This window comes from Miniopterus schreibersii (genome assembly GCF_964146895.1).
Source record: "Miniopterus schreibersii genome assembly, chromosome: 21".
NCBI lineage: Eukaryota > Metazoa > Chordata > Mammalia > Chiroptera > Miniopteridae > Miniopterus > Miniopterus schreibersii.
Window position 1 is genome coordinate 14,956,502 of NC_138123.1, and position 21,947 is coordinate 14,978,448.

General features: G+C 37.6%; 1 protein-coding gene across 9 annotated transcripts in view; it reads right to left on the reverse strand.

The window, feature by feature from the left end:
• Positions 1-495: 495 nt before the first annotated feature.
• Positions 496-21,947, reverse strand: part of ARID4B (AT-rich interaction domain 4B) — a 125,420-nt gene continuing 103,968 nt past the window's right edge. For 8 of the 9 annotated variants that reach the window (XM_081123954.1, XM_081123952.1, XM_081123950.1 and 5 more), the window contains 7 exons: positions 21,443-21,527; positions 18,802-19,000; positions 11,578-12,786; positions 8,273-8,386; positions 5,601-5,816; positions 4,832-4,978; positions 496-2,218 (listed from right to left, as the gene is read on the reverse strand). In XM_081123954.1, coding sequence (XP_080980080.1) covers positions 2,091-2,218; positions 4,832-4,978; positions 5,601-5,816; positions 8,273-8,386; positions 11,578-12,786; positions 18,802-19,000; positions 21,443-21,527 — 2,098 coding nt within the window. In that variant the 3' untranslated portion in view covers positions 496-2,090. Of the gene's footprint in view, positions 2,219-4,831; positions 4,979-5,600; positions 5,817-8,272; positions 8,387-11,151; positions 11,266-11,577; positions 12,787-18,801; positions 19,001-21,442; positions 21,528-21,947 lie in introns of those variants that run through there. The other variant, XM_081123956.1, reaches the window with a different exon arrangement.

Below are 21,947 nucleotides of genomic sequence, written 5' to 3' on the forward strand. Positions count from 1 at the left end.
TTGGTGCGTTTTCCCATGTACCAGAAGGTTGCGGGTTCAATTCCATCAGGGCACATACCTAGGTTGTGGGTTTGATCCTGTCGGGATGGGTATGAGAGGCAACCAATTCATGTATCTCTCTCTTCCCCTTCCTCCCTCCCTCTCTAGAATAAATTTAAAAATAAATTAAAAAAAAAAAAAAAAAAAAAAAAAGGGCAGCTGGTAATGGTTTCAAGTATGTTAAAGAAAAAAATAGTTTTGATTTTCTTTAGAGAAACCTCAAGTCTTAGGTATTCATCATGCTCAGACTCAAGCAAAATAATGTATACAAAGATAAAAAGAATGCCTAATAAATCCTGTATCTGGTTAATGAACTTTTAATTTTTGTGGGTAGAACATTCCCCATTTTGTATGTCAATTAACCGCTCCTGACAATACAGGCTGGAGATAGATGTTCCAGTCAGTCATCACATACAGAAATGAACTAAAATTACTTAATCTTTTAGAAACAAAATCAATGATTCACAAACTATGGCATTTTATTTCAGAGCCTTTGCTTACATTTGTACAATATATTACATAATTCTTCATTGTTTGCAGATCCTAATATATACTTTATAGCTTTTATTCTATAAGCTTTTTCTTCAACGTTTTGCTGTCAACAAATCTTTACAGTCCTGTACAAATTTGAGTAACTTGAAACCATTTTCAACAAAATTAGTTACTGTAAGCACACACTACAAGACTGAAAATGCTTTTCTTAGAAAAGTTGAATGTAAAGGATTCTGACACGTTAGCATCTACAACAAAACACTTTGAAATTCTCACATGTCGTATTGCCAGAAAACAAATAAAACATGCCAGCTCCATTAAAAAAAAAAAGTACACAGAACTACAATTAAAACAGTAAAACAGTCTGTACAGTAAAGTACTGTGTATTAACAGTGCCAGGTATTAAATAGCTTGAATGAACACATCCGCAATATACAAATGTCTTACAAAGGTGTAGAATTAAATACAAGTGCCAAACAGAACAGAGATCGGAATCATACAACATAAAGTCAATACAAGTGAAAACAATTCTGCGTTCATTTTGGATTTTATACAAGGCATTGAATTTCATAGGCCTACTACCCGATTAGCTATTTATACTTCAACCTTGAACCATACTAACACAGTTTACTTGTTCCTGAAGTCCTCTTGTTGTAGCTCATAATAAAATAAGCAATACAAATGAATTATCTGCATTTAAGGAAAAGAAACATTTACAAGAAAACACAAAAATATAACTGTTATAATTCATTATGAATAAATATACACTTTGAACTGGCTAAGTACAATTTTTATACATTGTTTAAGATTTAATACAGTTTATTAGCCATTTTCTTTTTTCACACAATGTATTATATCAAAATTAAAAAAAAATACTGATTTATAGAAAAATGGCAAAGTACAGTAGTTCCATTCCAATTTGAAGGGGTATGAAAAGCCACTGCAAGACCTTTTAGCCTAATTCAAACCTGTAAACATATTCAGTCTTTTTTAAAGAGAATCTTTAATATTTGGTTACCAGGATTGAAGTCTGATATCCTGTTAACTGCAGGTTTTGAATTTATTACATGTGCTTGACTTATACAATTAAAGCCACCCTAAAGTGACTCTCTTTAAAAAACAATTAGCTTGTACAAATGAAAATAGGTTCATATTTTTTCATAAATAAATGGAAAAATATCAAATGCTCCAGCTTTAACAAAATACAAGGGAATACATATACAGTAAGTTATCTTACCATGTTCTGCCCACCCAGTAATTACGCTTACTGTATTGTCTCTACAGGCAGTGAAAAGCCTCCATTAGCCACAGTGGAAGGCCTTCAAGTTACCAGACACACAATTCCCAGACAAGTTGGAAACAATTATTGCTTGAGGAAAAGCAGTTCATTGTACTTTTTCTTCATAAAAAAAGTGCACTTAAGTGCCAAGTCAGCTTGTCAAGAAACAATTTTTAAATATAAAATAGTGCTTTGTCTGATTTTTGTGCCACTGTGCAGTATAAAAAAAGACGTGGCCCTCACAGCCATTAAGTGCAAAGTGCTTTAGCAAGTCCTGCTGTCACCTGCACTCAACTGACATTCCATTTTGTGGTGCGCTGGACATTGGCGGCTCAGCCAAAGTCAACATAACAGCAGCTGTCAGGGAGCTGGACGAGGGCGACGAGGAGGACGACGACGTAGCAGCACCTGGGGGCAGAGACAGCCGGTCAGAAGCTTAGCAGAGGCACGTACCTCGCACCTCGGACAGGGACAAGCCACCCGACTCCAGTTCTGCTCCACTCTCCAAAGTCACTTAGCTTATGAGTGCAGTCAGGCCTACCCGAAACCTATGTAATTTCATTAGCCAAAAAAACCTATGTAATTTCATTAGCCAATGTCATCCCAATAAATTAAAACAAAACAAAAAGCCCTGGCTGGTGTGGCTCAGTTGGTTGGAATGTCATCCTATGCACCAGAAGGTCACGGGTGTGATTCCCGGTCCCAGCGTGTGTGGGAGGTAACCAATTGGCGTTTCACTCTCACATCGATGTTTCTCTCTCTCCCGCTCTCCATTCCTCTCTCTCTAAAATCAATTTTAAAAAGCAGGTCCTCAGGTGAGGATTAAAAAAAACAACAGTCACTTTTCTCAGTCCCGTAACGAACAGGAAGGAAACCCCAGCGTATCTCAGGGAGCTATACAGGGCCACAGGGCAATCCTACGGACGGGTGAAAACGACAGACCAGGAACCGCTCCTGTCTGGAGAGACGAGGAAATGACTCGTGCCCAGTCTGTGAGGGCATGGAAATGAAAGAGGGCGCAGACTTTCTGTAATAACGGAACAAATGCCAAAAAGAACTTTGAATCCAATAGGGAAAAATCTACGATCCATCCAAAAATCTTTCCCCCTCCTAATTCCTGTATCTTTCTATGTTTGGAGTTTCTTATTAATTTAAATGATGATGAGAATGGAAGGCTAACTGCTTCTTAAAGATGGAACAAAAGGGTCCATAGCCCCACTATTGCATTTGACACAGCTGGCCACTCCCTTCCTTCTGAAACTCTTTTCTTGGCCATCTTTCTCATGGTTTCCTTCATTCACGGCTATTCCTTCTCAAGTCTTGCTGCTTCTGGCTGCTCCTCTCAGCCCCACTTATAAAAGTTGGCTTCCCCAGCTTTCCTTTCCTTTTCTACCCACGTCTTTCCTAGAAGACTTACTCAAGTACTGGGGCATAAAAAACCGTTTGCAGTAACTATTGTACTATAGATATGCAAATGACCTGAAAATTACATCCTTAGTCCTGACTTCTTCCCTGAGCTACAATCTTATATATCCCACTGCCTATCTGACATCACCACTTGTATGCCTAATAGACATTTCAAAAAGTAACAGGACTAAAATAGAATGTCTGATCCTCTCTGTGCTCCTCAACCAACAATCTATCTTTCCTAGGTCTTCCTAATTTCCAAAACCTGCACTGAATATCAAGCGGTTCCAGCCAAAAACTGATGAGTCAATCTTAATTCCTTCTTCATCCACCACATTTAATCCACCAAGTGCTGGTAACTCAACATTTATTGCTCTCCACCTTTATTGAAACTACCCTGGTCCAAGTCACAATCATCTACTCTAAATACTGCAGTGGGTTCCATGGTCAACACTGCTCCTACCACTGTCCCTCCGAGTCTACTTTCCACATGGCAAGGAGATCTTTAAAAAACTATAAATAGTTTACATCACATCCCTGTTTAAAACTTTCAATTAGATGTCCACTACTTAGAATAAAGTCTGAACTCCTCATCCTGGCCTATAAGGATTTGGCTTCTGGTTATCTAGCTGATATTTCTACCACTTTCTCACCACAATGGTTTTCTTTCTGCTCCTGAAGGTAGCAAGTGTATTCCTACCTTAGAGCAGTTGTTCTCAACCTGGGGTGATCTGCACAGGATAACTGGCAGTGTCTGGAGACATTTTTGGTTGTAGTAACTGCGAGGTGCTACTGGCATCCAGTGTATGGAGGCCAGATAGGCTGCTAAATATCCTACAGTGCACAGGACAGCCCCCCACAGCAAAGAATTGTCTGTCCCCAAATGTCAATAGTTCCAAATTTGAGAAACTCTACCTTAGGGAAAACTTGCTGTTCACTCTGCCTAGGACCCTTTTAAGGACTGAATTGTGTCTCCCCAAAATTCTATGTTGAAGCCCTAACTCTCAATGTGACTATATTTGGACTGGGCCTGTCAGAAAGGTAATTAAGGTAAAATGAGGTCATAAGGGTGGGGCCCTAACCCAGTAAGACTGATGTCCTTTTAAGAAGGGGACAAGACACCAGAGATTCTATCTCCCTTTCCACAGAGGAAAGGCCATGTTAGGACACCACAGGAAGGTGGCCATCTTCAAGCCAAGGACAAACACCTCAGGAGAAACCAAACCTGCTGTCACCTTGACGTTGGATTCCTGGCCTCCTGAACTGTGAGGAAACAAATTTCTGTTGTTTAAACTGCCCAGTCTGTTTGTTATGGCAGACCCTGCAGAACTAAGGCAAGTCTTTCCCCTCAGATTGACTCAATTCTCTTCATAGCACTTTTCAGGAACTGAAATTTTATTAGGATTTTTTGGGGGGCAGATTGTAAGCTCTATGAAAGTGAACATTATGACTTGAGATAATTTTTCTTTAGACAAATTTTTCCATTTTATAGAGGTGGAAACTAAGGCAGAGGGATTAAAGAGCTTGCCTGAAAATATATAGACAAGCGCACGTGAGTCTAAATGCAGTCAATCATAAGCTGCTTTATATGTCAGTATAAGTAAAAATACTTACTTTCTCTCTCTTTCTTCTTCAAACGCTTTCTCCTCCGATCAATGGAAGCTACTTCAGATTTTAATGACAGATAATGTTTTTTGATTTCTTGCAGTTTTTCTTGAAGAATTGTGATGCGTTCAGCACTTGTCATATTTTCAAGGTCCGCTGTGAATTTAAAACTTTCATTAATATGTATTTTGAACAAAATTTTAACATATAAAAGAGATAACATACAGTGTGGTTGCAGAATGATGTCAAGACAAAAACACTAAAAATAAGGCTTACAAACATCTGTTTCCCTAAGACTTTTGTCCAAGCCTAGAGCAATACCTGGTGCAGAATACATGCACAGTACCTGTTGAACTAATGAGTGTGTAGAATTAAAGACCTCATAACCTAAGCATGCATGCTAAAATTCCTCATTCGTGTTCAGTATCACCACAGTATATCCTAAGAAACCTTACTTTAGAAACAAGACCAGGAAGACAACCAACATGCTAAAACTGTGCACATCTGGGAGTTAGGGCTGTGGACGAGCTTCTCTTCTATCCTCTTTGTAGACTTTTTGTGAGTATGTCCATGTAACTTAAATTGAATAAAGTTTTTCAAAAGCTCTAAAGCAATTTCCAATATCCTAAGAATATTTCCCTGTGTAAGAGACTCTATAATGCAATGATTACTGTGTCTCTTGCTTGGGTATCACCTCTTCTTCAGAGTTGACTAGCACCAAGAGTTACTAGGATGATGTTTCTACAGATTAACTGTCAATATAATATCCGTCACTTACACATCTGAAAGCTCCATTTGTAAACTTTGGGTAATCGATTACTGGGTTCCTTGAGATCAGGATCCTTATCACCATTCTTTCCACATTTTCCTGGCGACTGCGTCCTTGCAGGAGACTTGGTACCATGAGACTTCATTCCTGTGGAGATGGACTTGACTGGTTGAGTCTTAGTTACACTTTCACCAGCAGAAAGTTCTTCACTATCGCTACTGTTTGCTGAAATAAAAATAAAAAGAAAAGCATTAGTAAACATAAAAATATCAAGGACTGTCACAGATTTTAGTGGAAAACTTAAAATTAACCATTTGAATTTATTATTATATTATACAACTTATTTTACAAATGCTGCCTAAGAACCTGAAAAATCATCATGTACAAATGCACCGGCACAGTTACACAAAACAAAAACAAAAACTCTTCTTACCTGAATGTACAATAATATTTTTTAAAAAACCATACTAATCTTCCATTATACCTGGTAGACTGTCAAATATACAATAATTATCTGAATGACTTTTTATTCCATTATGTTAATATATAAAAAATAGAATACAGAATCTTTTAAAATGATTCATTATAGAAACTTAGATTGTATAAATGTATCCTACTCCTTTGGCGGCAAACAATGGGGCATAATCATCACGTTCATATAAAGATTATTCGGGAGTAAACGCTAAACTGTGATACATAACAATGAATTTTTTAAGTAACTCCTACATCGTAGCTTGCTGATTGAAACCATCAGTTTTACCCTGGTAAATATATTCAATAATTAATGAAAAATTCTGAAGTCTATGTAATACTACGTTACATCTGTCTTTGCTGTCTAAAGCCTCAGTACCAGAATGGAAATGCTTACTTAACACCTTGACAGTTTAACATGTGACTAGGTGATGGCACTGATATTCCCATCAATTACCTCTTTCTGGATACAAAGTATTATTTTAGATTCCATGAGAGAGAATTCATTTAACTAAATTATTTTCAGAGAATGGTATTCTCATTCTGATTTATCAAGGAGTAAGCCCAATAATTATAATGAGAGAAAACAGTCAACAGCTGTATCTCTAAATTATATGGGTGTTAATTGGCTGGCTAAAGATGACCCCCCTTAGGAAATGTCATTTAAATGGTAAAGTCTTGAAGACAAAAACATTACAGTGTAATAAACTATGCTTTAAATATCCTGTCAGTTACTCCAAATAATTTATGACCAAATTGGCATTTATTTATTGATTCTTCATTTAACAATAGCTACCAAAAAAAAATAATAATATAGTAAGGCTCTCAAGGCCGGAAAAATAGTCCAGATAGGAAAGTATAGTACATAGCAACTCCTCCCACTGTGGTATTTTAGGAATAAAGAAACTCTTACCACTCTCTTATAACACATTTTTTAATTGAAACCCCTCCCAGTCCCCCCATTGCTGCTCTGGAACCCCTGGCAACATCTAGCTAAGCCCCCAAGGCTTGGCCCCACTATGATGCAGTGGTCTGCCTCAGCCTGGCTTTCATGGCCCTGCTGAGCACAGCCGCCCGGGGCCCCAAGGAACGCCATATTCACCGCCTGGAAGTCATATGGGCTCAGCAGAACCTCGGGGAGCTGGCCGCATAACCCTTTTCTGCACTGAAGTGCAGCCAAGCCGGCCGATAGCAAAGGTCAGGCAGTGGAGGTGGCAGGAGTCTCCTGGAAGAGCAGCAGGAGGTCAGTGTGGGACACCTGAAAAAAAATTCTTTACATATTTTCCGCTTCTCACTTTGTCTACAAAAGAGAGATAAAATGTGCAGCTCTCAGGAGAAATACAGTATATATATATATTCCTGTAGGTTGATGAACCTACAGTCATTGTTAAAGTTAAGTCTTTAGTTAGAGCACACTTAGCCAAGGTATATACTGTTCATAGCTACTCTTGGCCACATGGTTCAAGGTACCACAGATAAAGGTGGTAAATGGAGCTGTTGGGATGAAAGCACTAAAGCTATCTTGACTGTTCTCTTCTAGGCAGATTTAGCCTTGAAGAACTGCAAAGCAATCTATTTCATCATAATAAAAATAATACATAATTGAAGCATTTCATAATGTGATATGACAAGGGAAAAGAACTACAAAACAGAAAACACAAAGCTGATGTTTATACTACAGTAGCTGCAGCAAATGCCACTGCTAAATAAGACCACGCTGCTTAATCCTAGAATCTGCCTAGGCTCAGAAGACTTGTGTGTCACATTTTTGAGGGTAGTGACAAAACTAAAATACTGACTTTGCCCTAGCCGCCATGGCTCAGTTGGTTGGAGCGCCGTCCCGTAGGTACACTGAAAGGTCTCAGGTGACTCCCAGTCAGGGCACATACCCAGGTTGTGGGTTCAATCCCAAGTCAGGGTGTGTGTATGGGAGGGAACCCATGTTTTTCTCTCATCTCTCTCCCTCTAAAAAATCCATAAAAAACATATCCTCGGGTGAGGATTAAAAAAATACCTATACTGACTTATACACATCCTCAATACCTTAATGGGGAAAAGCACCCACCGTAATTTTTTAAATTATATAGTTGACATACAATAATTACTTTCAGGCCCACAATATAGTGATTCAACACTTATATACCTTATGAAGAGATCAGCATATCCGCCATTATTTTTATATTATAAAAAATTAGAGGTTTCGCACTTACTGCCTTTCCCCTTCTTTTTGTTGTTTACCACTGTTGTTTTATGGCTTCGTTTCTGCTTTTTGGATGAACTTCCTCCTCCCTGAGCTTCTTTTCCTCTTTTCTGACCTGTACAGGCTACGATGGGGAAAAAAATAAAATAAAATCAAGCTTTTCCCAGGTAAAAATTAATCCCACATTTTAGAAGCATAGAGCATTTGAAACTACACAAGTTTTTTAGGAAATGTATGAGGTTATTTTAAGCAAATAAATGTGACCATCCTTCTTAGAAAAATCAGATATAAATTGAAAATAGTTCTCAATATACTACTGGGATTTTATGAGTCTAATAGTAATTAAAAAACAGGTATATGCTGAAAATAAAAACAAATTTGTCAAAACTCGGTAAAATCAAAATATTAAAATTTAATCACAGGTTAAAATATTAATAATACATATTAATATAATTTTAAACATAGTAATGGGATAAATTTTAGTAGTAGTTCACATTACACATTTATTTATTTTATTACTATTATTATTTTACTCCTCACTAGAGGATATTTTTTCCATTGCTTTTCAGAAAGTGGGGAAGGGGGGAGGGGAGAGGGAGGAGGGGGAGGGGGAGGGGGAGGGGGAGGGGGAGGGGGGAGGGGGAGGGGGAGGGGGAGGGGGAGGGGGAGGGGGAGGGAGAGGGAGAGGGAGAAACATCGATGTGAGAGAGACACATCGATTGACTTCCTCATGCATCCTACCCAACTGGGGTGGAGCCTGCAACCGAGGTACATGCCCTTGGCTGGAATCAAACCCAGGACCCTTCAATCCGCAGCCTGACGCTCTAACCACTGAGCCAAACCAGCCAGGGCCACATTATACATTTATTATTTCAACAATAACTTAGTTCCCAGGGCACTGATTAACACATATACCATTTACAAATCCAGCATTGTAGTTCAAAGCAACAGTTCATTCTTCTTGGAAGAAAATTATCCAAAAACATTATAAATGTCTCCTTTTCTTCAAGGACTAGTCCAAGTCCTAAACCTTCCCTAACTTCTCCTGATGCTCAGGCTTCACTGATTAATCACTACTCCAAACTGTAGTTTCTATACATTTTTTTTGTTTGTTTGTTACTAATTTGGTCCTCAGCATCTGCTGTGTTTCTGATTCTTTCTAACTATAAGTTTTTTCTCCCAAACCACACAGTAAGTTCTTTTTCTATAGATAAATAAAGTCCTATATATTCAGTTCCAATGTCAGATACTATAATGACATGATACAATAAATATTAGGATAAAAATTATGTTATGTTTGCTACAAAAAAGTTTCTTAGTCCTGCTACCAATGGAAAAATAAACAGTACAAGACATGGCTTCCTTGGTTAAAAAGTAAAACAGAACTGTTTTGTTTGAAACTTCCTAGTTTTCTTTTTTAATGAGCTGTTATCTACTGATAACTTTTCCTGATGCTATTTTAATACAACAAAGTGAAACATAAAAGTAGGTGACTTAGATATTGACTATGCAGAGGCAGACTCTTAAAAATAATTACCAGGTTTTTCTTCAAGAGTTTAATTCTGAAACTTTCAGCTACAAGAGTAAATAGCTTAATGTAGGCTAAATTGGAGGAAAATCCTAAATTCCAAGACTTATATTTTAATTTTTAATATAATGTAAATTCTCTAATATCAATAGAGAACTTTATTAAAATGAGGTCACATGAAATAGGTGCTTAATAATTAATCCCTGCCTTAGCCCGTGTGGCTTGGTTGGTCGGAGTGTCATCCTGTACATCAAAAGGTCATGGGTTCAATCCTGGTCAGAGAACATGCCCAGGTTGTGGGTTCAATCTCCAGTCAGGGTGCATGCAGGAGGCAACCGAATGATGTCTCACTCTCATATTGATGTTTCTCTCTCTCCCCCTTCCTCTCTAAAAAAATCAATAGAAATTTTTTTTTTTAATTTATCCATAAAGGATATAAATTCTAGAAAAATACCATATGCTTTGATTTGATAAAACAGATGGTCTCCATTACCCTAAATTTGGGAGTTCTCATGTTTCTTACTTTTTAACCTATTCAAGATAAAAATTCAAAGGGGCAATATTGACTTAGTCTATCAAAAAACAAGCTATTATATCTTTTAAAAAAAATTTAATCTTTCATAAGATACGAGGAACACAGTTAAAGATACAATTTCATAAGAATTATAAGTATTAAAATTATCGTATTATTGTTGAAAGCCTCTCTAATCATCTATGACAAAGGCTTCTTTAATTATGAAGATTATTTATGCCTGGACAATTCAGTTCCATGAGATAGTATGGCAAACAAATACAATCATAGTAGCTATTTCTGCGAATGTAAAAAAAACAAAACATCCCAATTTAATAGCAATTATGTTTATTTTTCAAACAAAACGTTTTAAGTCAAGATTTGTGTGACATCGTTATATCAATTATATCTCAATAAAGCTGGAAGAAGAAAGAAAGATTTGTGTGAGAAACTTGGATTTAACTAATTTGATCTAGATCCTATCTCTTTAAGCTTCGCTAAAAACCTAAAGCTAGCATAATAAAACCTGGTATGTTACATAAAATACATACCATACCTACTGCTCTACCTTTACAATGGAAAGAGTATTTTGAAGACAAATGTCAGACGAGAGTATACTGATTTGAAGACACCTGAATGAAGTGGTTTATAAGAAAAATGATGACAGAAGTATAGCTATGGCACTATCCAAAGGTACTAATACTTTTGGAAAGTACTAATTTGAATTTCCACTTTTAACAACTTCACGGAAAATCAAAAAAGTATTACTGTAGGTTAGTAACATACACATTGGTCCTTCAATTTGGTAGCTATGCATCTAAGAAAGCATCAAATTCCTTTACAAACTCACACAAGTTAGTCAGGCTTGAAAATCAGTTTGACACGGTTGTCTGAGGAAAGCAGTGCCTGGACAGTTGGTTGCTCCAAACCCCTACATACAGTATTTGGTTAAGGGTGGAGGGGTCTGTCAATAAATCAAAATGTTTGTGAGAAACTGCACATTACAATTGCAAAAACAATGTTACAGAAATATATTTAAGCTGCTCATGCCATATAGTCAACTGGTGTATAATGAATTTTCAAATAGGTCTGGATTGGGGCCTGAGTGCAAAGGACATCAAATCCTTCTCAAGCTTCAAAATGCATTCCACTATTCATTACTCAAATTACTTTTCAAATTTCCATTTTTACCATGTTCACACAAGGACTTCACTTAAGAAACCTCTGCGACACTAAGAGGGGAAATCCTAGAAGGCCATTGCTTTTCGGGCCTCACCTTTCTCGGGGTGCTCTGGTTCTGGCTGAGCACTGCTGCTGGAGCTCACGCTGGCGTCACAGCCTGTGGGTGAGCTGTTGCCCTCGGACTGCAGGTCTTGGAGCTCCCCCGCCACACTGTCCACCTCAACGGTGCTGTCAGTTTCGCTCTTGATGCTTCGGACCTCTTCTTGGTTCGGGGCCAGCACTTCTGATACTGTTACAGAGGACTGCTGCCGACTGGCTTCTGTGACAGTGACTGAGGAAGGCGATTCAGGGGTGGTGGGAGGGGTATTCAGCACTGAGTTACTGCCACTGCTTGGAAATTCGGCTTTTTTGTCACTGACTTCCATGGGTTTCTCCTCGGCGGGCTGACCATTGGCACTGGCCGGCGGCGGTATTTCTAGTTCGGCGCCGGGCGGGCAGCTCTCCTCCTCCGCCACGGTCTGCAGGGTCCCCTCTGCCGGGCCCTCCTCTGGGGCAGGGTGCGGTGGGGAAGCTGCAGCCTCGGTGTCAGAGTCTGAAAAAAGCTCCTTCAGCGTTTTCTTAGGCCACTGTCCTTGAATGCTTGACCAGACATCTTTTCGGTCTTTGGCTCGGCTGCTCTGAAGTCTCTCATCAGAGCTACTTAGAAGTTTTACCCTCTTCTCTGCCACTTCTGAAAATCCCGAGTAGAAACCCGTCCGCAGAGATTTCCTTTTTTCCTCCAGACCGTTGTACTTCTTAGTGGGCGTCAGCTTTGCCTTCGACTTCTCCTCCTCGTCGTCATCTGAGGAGCTGTTGCTACTGTTTTCTACGCAAAGCGCCTCCTTGTTCTTGGTCTTCTCATCCTTCTTGCCGGGTGACCCGCCTTTTGGGCACTCCTCCGTGCTGCAGTACCTTCTTTTCCCACGTTTTACTTGTGGCTTTGAGGACTTATCTGCGGTGTCCCTCTTGACATCCTTTCTCTTTTTTGTGACTTCATCTTCTTCATAATCAGTATCTTCGGATAATCCTTCTAAATCTTTCCTTAATCTTTCTGGAGATTTCGAAGCTGGTTTAGATATTACCAAATCTGCATGGACCTTGTTTTCTTCTAGCAAAGATGAACTATTCTGTTCCTCCTTCGAAAGAAGATCATTTCTGGCGTGGGTCAAATAATCAGTCTTAGATTCCTCTTTGCCATTACTGTCCATGTCATGAGCACCTGTCTCATCCTCCTGCTCACTGTCTTCAGCAGAACTTTCAGAAGCTGGAGAAGAAAGAAGAAAAACAATATATGATAAGATGGCTAGCAATGTCTTCTCTGTGCCAGGCATTTATATATATTAGCTCCTAAGTTTATAGCCATTCCACTTACCAAGTTTTATTCCATTTTACAAATGAGGAAAACTAAGCTTCAAAGAGTTAAGACAATCACCCAATAGTGGAAATGTCTACATCATGCCTGGAGTGACAGTTACACTACTACATACTTTTGCAGTAAGGCATAAAGTTGTAGACGTAAAAGTCGTGAATTTTATTGTCTGTGAATTATACGTCAATAAAGCTGATTAAAAAAAGGAAACTTCTGCCCAGCCGGGCGTGGCTCAGCAGTTGAGCATTGACCTAGGATCCAGGAGATCGGGGTTCAATTCCCGGTCAGGGCACATGCCCCGGTTGCGGGCTAGGCAGCTGATCAATGACTCTCTCATCACTGATGTTTCTCTCTCTCTTCCCCCTTCCTTTCCTCTCTCTGAAATCAATAAAGCTATGTTTAAAAAAAAAGAACCTTCTCCAATCTATAAGCAGAAAATAGTGGAGTCAAGATATAGTTCCAGGTTGTTCTCACTCCAAAACTTGTATTCTTACAAAACTGTAGCCTTCATTTTCAATGTAACAATGAGTATTCAAAATTTTTGTGCACAGTGGATTTCTACAATGACTACTTTAAAGAATGACACAATTAACTGATACTCTTATATAAAAATATTTATATAATTTCTTTTAAAAATGTGTTATAGTAAATGAATTCAATTAAGAATAAAAATAATAGCTTTCATTATGATTTTAACATAACATTTATTGAGAAACTGCTACATGCTAGATACGGATATACTTCCCACAGATCTCATTCAATCTCACAACTCTGTGAGGTGTGTGTTTATCAGCCCCATTTTATAGTTTGGGAAACTAGGATTTAGAGAGGTTAATCTACCCTAAAGAGCTAGAAAAAGGCAAGATAAAACCTAAATCTCAGTCATTTGACTCCAGAATTTACAATCTTAACCACAACACTGGGAAATCCATGTAGTATGTTCTTTCAGTTTGTTAAAGTAAAAAAACTGAAACAATTATGATGGTTAAAAACTTTTAAACTTCTTAATGTGTTCCTGCATAACTAAATTTTTTAAATGATCAAAGCAATATATACAAGGTTATAACTGTTTCTTCTGATAGTTATTACCATCATCCTAATAATGTTCTATTTGTTGACTAATGAAATTTAGCCTGCTACAAGCAATGAGGATTTTCTCATTAATACCCCTATCCCCCTTTCCCCATACTGTATATATATAGTATTTATAACATGTAAATATGGTTCATTGCAGAAATAAATTGTACACTTTTAATTTTCTTTCCTGTATAGTCTTTTATTTTCCCAGGAGTTTCCAAAAGTTCTTTTCTCATGTTATGTCTTCCCTTTTTATGTCTTTCGTATTTATTTCCATTGCTCCATTAAGTTAAACATTCTATCTAGTTTCCTCACTCACCAAATCTCTACCCTGATGGCCTACTGTCTGCTCCATCTGGTGGGCTGTTCTCCGAGTCAGTTCTAACGGCCATCACCCTAGGCACCTCCCGCACGATTCCTCTCGACCTAGACCCACTGTAAATGAGCTTCGCACCTTCCTTTTGCTTGGTTTATTCCCATATTGTGCTAGAGCACATTGCCGAGCAGTTCCCTAATAGGCACATGGGAGGAAAACGTTCTTTGTCTTTACATGTCTGCATGCATCCTGACCCGCAAACGTCATTGTGTGGTGACGAGTTTGACCAAGTACAGAACTGCAAGCTGAAATAATTTTCCTTCAGATCTTTGAAGGTACGACTTCTTTGCTTAGTGTTGAAAACACTCCGCTCATTTGCCTTCTCATTCCTCTGTGGTGACATTTTGTTGCTGCTTTCTTATGTCCTAACAATGTACTGTGTTACCGCTCCTTCTTCACCTCAACTACTCAATGGGCTCTTTCCATTTAAAGATTTATGCCCGTCAGTTCTAAATATATTTCCTTTTTTAGTTAGCTGCTAATTTCTCCTTGTCCCCAAGGCTTATTTGACTCTAATAAGATATATATACATAGTGTGTGGTGTATATATATGTTTGTTATGTATTTTATATATATATGGACAAAGAAAGAAAGCAAGCGAGGCTTGCTAAGGAATGAGGTACAAATCAACAAAATAATACAGTTGTGAGCCAGTTCCTAAGAAAATCCTAGTTGGGAGTTTTGTTGTTTATTTTTTAAAATCCAATTGCTTTTATATTTATTTATTTAATCTTTATTGACTGCAGAGAGAGGAAGGAAGAGGGAGAGAGATACATCAATGATGAGTCATTGATCGGCTGCCTCCTGAACACCCCTTACTGGGGATGGAGCCCGCAACCGGGGCATGTGCCCTGACCGGAAATCGAACCGCAATATGGTTCCTAGGTCAATGCTCAACTGCTGAGCCATACCAGGCCGGGCTGTTATTATTTTTTTAATGATATTGATTTCAGAGAGAGGAAGGGAGGGGAAGAGAGAGATAGAAACATCAATGATCAGAGAGTCACTGATCGGCTGCCTCCTGCACGCCCCCTACTGGGGATCGATCCCAAAATCCAGGAATGTGCCCTGACCGGGAATTGAACCATGACCCTCTGGGTTCATAGGTCGACGCTCAACCACTGAGCCAAGCCAGCTTTTTTCAGTTACATATAACTAGATATGCTGTTTCCATGGCTTCTTGATTCCTCATGCTGTTAGATGTGATTTTAAAAGCAATGCTAGTATCTCATTATATAACACAAAAAGATATAAACATATGAGTACACTCAAACAAGTGGTCTGTGTGTGTGTGGTTACTTGCTAATTTCTTCCCATTTTCACTGTTCTAGACTGATACTTATTTTCTATGCCACTTATTTTTTCTCTAAAATTTCCATTGCCTCAACTTTAAATTCTAAGTGCTCTATTGAATTTTAATTTCAATTTTTAATTCAAGATTTTCTTGTTCTTTGTTCCTTTTCATTTCATTCTTGGTTTCCAGATTCTTATAGGTTCTCTGCAATTATTTAATAATCAGCAGATACTCACAGGTTCTCTGAGATTATTTCACAATCAAGAGACAATTAATAGTTCATATTTTGCTACGTTCATCTCTCTCTTCAAAGGTCATTTCTTCTGTTAGTTCCCGTCTTTTATGTTGGAGCTCTCCCTGATTACTGACATGTAAGGATGAACTACAAAAACGACTGGCACCACTGCATTGACAGGATTTATTCATGGATAAGCCTTCCACTAGACCATTCATCAGGGATCTAGTTTACTCAAGGGGATCTCTAGGGTCAAAATGTGGAAGACTGTTCTCTAGAGACATTCAGTTTCTCCACAGAATCCCAGTCCCCACCCACCCCACTCATTCTGTTCCCAGCATATCTCATGCTGAGGGTATAAACTCCTAGCTATTTGTGTTCTATAATCAATTTTTCTTTATATATGCATGTACATGCATATATGCATTCATAACAACAATTATTTCCTAAGTGAAAATATCTGAAGTGTCTTGAGTCTCATCTATGGCCAAAAATAAAATAAAATTCTTGCCCGGACAGGCATAGCTCAGCAGTTGATCATCAACCTAGGATCCAGGAGATCACAGTTCAATTCCCGGTCAGGACACACGCCTGGGTTGCGGGCTCAATCCCCAGTCGGGGGCGTGCAGGAGGCAGCCGATCAATGACGACTCTCTCATCATTGATGTTTCAACTTCTTCTCTCCCTCTCTCTTCCTTTCTCTGAAATCAATAAAGGTAATTAAAGAAAAAAATTCTCCAAGGAAAAGAAAATATTTGAAATGTTAAAAATATGCCAATATGATACTCACTGTTGAGTTGTTTACAACACGAAAAATAACTGAACAACCTAAATCTCTTTTGTCATTAACTAACTTAATAAAACAAGTCACATACAAAGAATCAGAAATTGGAAGAGCTCTGGATTTCACAGAAACAATATTGAAAGCAGCAAAAATAATCCCACAAAAACAACTGAACAATGCAAATAAAATAATGAAGAAAAATTTCTAACCCAGCTAAATAATGAAGAGAATACAGATATTTTCAGATCTGCAGCCTCTAAAAAATTAACCTCCTTCTTAATCATTTGTTCTTAAAAAGTTACTACAGAATATACTCCAGCACGATGAGAGTGTACCAAAGAGGGTAAAAAAAGAAGACATGAGAAACAAAAACAAAGGAATTCCAAGGACTACGTATTGAACAGAGTCCCCTAGAATGGGAACTCCCCGGAACAGAGCCTACACCAGAGGCAGAAGGAAAGCAGTCCAGGCTAGCGTGGTGGTATTGCCAGAGAAAGCCAGTCTAAGAGACAGTACCACCAAGATGCCTGCTGGCCCAATGGTCTCAGAACTTGACTAGATTCTTTATCTGTATTGAGGTTGTTTTAACCATGTGGTGATGAAATTTCAGTTGCACCCTCAATGTCTTGTGGGCTATTAACCCAACAAAAACAGTTTGTTTTGACCTACATCTGAAAGCTAGAGATATACTTGGTAAGCCTAGGAACATAAAACACAGAGCAGCTTACTACACCCCCTGAGCATATTCCTGTTGGTCATCCAGTTCGACCACATCACGTATTCTTGTGTGGTGAGAGAACTGATGTTCCTCAGAACTCCCTATAACCCTGTCTCCATTGAATTTCCTTAGGGAGACTTTTGAAAGCTCTCAGAGCAGCTGAATATGAAATCAGAAAATAACCTGGAGACTCTTCAGATAATATTCTGAGGGAGCCTTTATCTAAGTGGAAATAGTGCCTTTTCTTACAAAGCTAAGCTTATGCTTGCTACTCAATTTTTTAAAACAAAGTAATATCCTCTTTAGGACTATATATATGTTTAATACAATTCTGAAGAAAAGCAAAGAAATTATTACACTAAAATCAGGATATTACTTACTTCTGGGAGAGATACAGAATTGTTGGGGTTTTTTTGAGATTTATTAATATCTCCTCCACTGATTCTATTTTCCACTCCCAATTCAGTATAAATGCTATTTTTACCAGCATCTTTATTACATTCACTGAATGGCATGACGGCATCTTTTTTCCCTTTATTATGTATTGGTTTTGAGTGTACAGCTTAGTGGTTAGACGATACAGAATTCTAAGTAAATACTATTTGTTTTCCACTGTGGTAGACATAAAAATGTTCATAGTGTTATCTTTTAAATTACATATATATTTTCCCCGTATCTTGTTCTGTATGTCTGATGCATTAGAAAATCATGAAAAATGACCTTTAGAATATTTAGAGCATTTGGTTTAGAGAATGAGTTCATGTAAACATCCGTCTGAAATATAAGACAAAAAACAATTTCCATTACACTCAAAATTTTTAAAAAATCTGAACTCTCTTCAAGCTATAAAAAAGCGTAAAATATTTTTTATGGAGTTCCATTGTTTTACTTCATTTGATAGATTAGATCTTCTCCTGTTTTCCCTGCCAGTCAGATTTATTAAATCTCCCCCTCTCTCCAGTCACTTATCACTTTTATTATTTGATAGTTACACTTCATTCTGCCTTAAATATTAAGTAGTAATGTCCATAAAAGGGAACATAATAAATGTAATCAAGGTAAGAAAAGTTAAATATTCTCTACAAAAAGTTCAATATAATTTTATATTCTAATATGGCATAATATGAACTATGCTTTACATGGCAACAGAAAGGATGGTACCTGAAAAAAAGCACAGTATCAGTACAATAGGGTGAATATTAAATTTTAACTAAAATTTAATGGTACCCTTGGATCTACTAAAACAGAAATATTTCCAAGCTTCAATCAATGGCTGATTTTATTTCAAGTAATAATAGAACCAAAAAAATTCTGGTTTAATTAAAAAACAACAATTTAATAATGTCAATGAATTACCTTTATAGAATTTTATTTATAAAAACTAAAAACAATCACTTGCATGCAAAAGAATATTTGTTACATTTACCTTGCAGTCCATTAAGAATAGAAGTAATTTCTATGGATTTAATATGAGCTGAATCGGAGTTTTTGGCATCAGTAAGATCCAGTTTAGATACCATTTCAGGAGATGAATTTGTCTGAAATGGTGGTTTTGACAATCGCCGAAGTTTACAGTTTTTAGGAGAATATTTTTCATCTTTGTCCTTTTCTTTGTCTAATTTATTCTAGGTTAAGGGAAGAAAGTATATCATGTTAGCTATGATTTATCATGGGGCATTTATTAGTAACATTGTTAATACTCGTCTTAACTCCTAAGTTATAAATATATTAAATAACATAAAAATACATGAAAAGCCCCTCAAAACAACCACAGACGTTTTTTCAAAGTTATTTAACAAATAAGTTTTTGTCTAATATTTATATTTAAATAGTTGAAATAAATTAGCAATCAGGTAGACAATTAAGACCAGCATGCCTCTTGTATACCTGAAACCTATTAACCAAAGTCACCTCCAATAAATTCAATAAAAAGGTAAAAAAAAAGAAAAGTAACTACAAAAACAACAACGAACACCACAACTAGCAAGCCTCCATACTGCTAATAAATTGGTGTTATAAATTCTTCAAAGTTAAATCAGAATAGGCTTAAGTATTTAGTTAAAAAAGAAAGTAAAATTTTGGCCTGGCAGTTTTAAAACCTGTAACAACCTCACTGTAAGACACGGGCTGGGAATAACTCCAGACAAATAATCTGCTGTAAAGGCAAATCAGAAGAATCTTCCTGTCTCACTGACAAATTAATGTTTCGGGGGAAAATGAGACATTTTCTCCAATTCTCTGTTTATAAAATGGTCGAGCAGAGGCTAACTAATATAATTCCTGAAAACTATTTTTAAAATTTGTTTTTAAAATAATTTATAGGAAAAATAATTCAGATAAGCTCTCTAAATGATGATGCAGCAGTAACAATTCTGAAGTCCTGTTACATAATCAGACTACAAAATTTGACTATTTACATAATTCTCCCAAAGATGGTACATAGCTGGTACCATTCTGGATACATAGAAAAGTTATTAGTTCATTACATATAATACACACTTTAGGGTAGTGGTTCTCCTAGTGAGGACCCTGGCCCAACAACATTAGATCAGATCTTTTGGGAATTTGTCAGAAATGAAAACTCCTGGAACCACAGCCAGATCTAGTGAATCAGAAATGCTGAGGATGGGGCTGAGCAATCTGAGTAGCAGCAAGTCCTCCAGGTGACTGTGACACATGCTCAAGTGTGAGACTCATGACTTAGGGTATCTGGGCTTAATTTTCAGAATGTGTTGGGAAGGCTTACGTACAGGTAGACTACCACAGTTTATTAGTGATCAGTGCTGTTCTAATTTTTCTACTGCTGCCAGCCTTTCCATCACTTCATTACCTTATATCAGAGATCATGCATTCTGAAGGCAGGACTAGTCTACCCCACTCAAAGTTCAAACATGGCTTTTAATGGCTGTCAAAGGACGGCCTTGAAAATAGTTGTTCTGAGAGATAAGACAGAGGGAGGGATGGGAGGAAGGGCGTACAATATCAAGTATTTTCCAGGAAGCTTCTTTCAAATTCCACATGTCTCTTCCCTTATAATCAGGAACTTTTAATGTGCCTGGGAGAGGTCAACAACTGATTTGAGAAATAAGTATTTAGAAAAATATTCTAGTATTACTTCTAATATTCTAATAATATTCTAATATTCTAATATTACTTCTCCCATCCCTACCACGTCCTCTACCTGAGAAATACCACTCCTAAACTTGCTTCATTAAGGAAACTGGCTTTTTAAGCACCACACACACACACATACAATTTTTCCAGTAGCTAAAAGCATGCTAAATGTAGCATGATGTCCATACTTCCCAATAAAGACCAAAAGTGGCGATGAAAAGGGTCTGAGGAGGCCTGAGCGGCAGCTACTGGGTTGCTGTACCAAAACTCCAAAAACATGGACTCAATTTTACAGTGAGAAAAGAACAGCTATTTTAGGGGAAAGCTTTCAATATTAGCGGCCACTAGGGTATCATTTAGCAGGAAAGTAAATAGCTCCTCGCTTTGAATATGAAAACTGAACCTGAGAGGAACTATTAAACACCTCAACTACATATTCCATTCAAAGTATAAAAAAGCCATTAACAAGATAGAAACTTCCACTTGAGTGGCATCTATGTGAACCTGTTCTAAGCCACTACCTACACAGTCAGACAAAGATGAAGAGAAAAGAAGAGTTACAGACAGGCTCTCCTCTGCCTTCAGATGCCTCCTTTCCTTCCTGAGTAGTCTGCAGCTAGTACAGTAACCCAGGGCTCCGGGCCCACTACTTGAGGGCTCCCTAGTTGGAAATCAAAGGGGCAGGAGAGGGTTGAAATGGATCAGTAAAATCTGGCTGGGTGGCCTTATACAATATGGAAACTGAAAAAAGTCTCAAAGATCATTTAGTACAGTTTCCAAAATGCCTTTCCATAAGTGACAATATTAACTGTGCCCAAATCTAGCTTTTGATAAATTTGCTATTTCAAGAGAGTACTTCCAACTCCGCTAACAATAACGCACACACACTTAATGCATAAGTTTGGAGAAAAAGTTCTTTAAGAATTATGATATAGAGAAAAAGAAGCACTTACCTTTATTTTCTTCCGATGTTTTATCTTTGGCACATTTTTATCAGCAGGTCTTACTATTTTATCTGCTTTAATCCATTCATCATATCTAAAATTAAAGAAAATTAATATAAATATGCAAAATATATACCATAAGGAATACTTATGTAGCATTAAAGAGAAACTCATAAATAGAATCATAATATTTTAGAACTGGAAACAACCCTGGAGATCATTTACTTCAACCTCCTGATTTGGTACATTAAGCTACCAATGACAGCCTTGGCCTGTGTGGCTCAGCTGGTTGGGCATCATCTCCTACACCTCAGAGTTGCAAGTTTGATTCCCAGTTAGGGCACATGCCCGGGTTGTGGGCTGGATCCCCAGTAGGGGGTGTGCAGAAGGAAGCCAATTGATGTCTTGCTCTCATGTCAATGTTCCTTTCTCTCTAACAATCAATAAAAAATTCTTTTTAAAAAAGCTACCAATGACCAACGGGAGAGATGAAGTGACCTGCCCCAGGGCATAA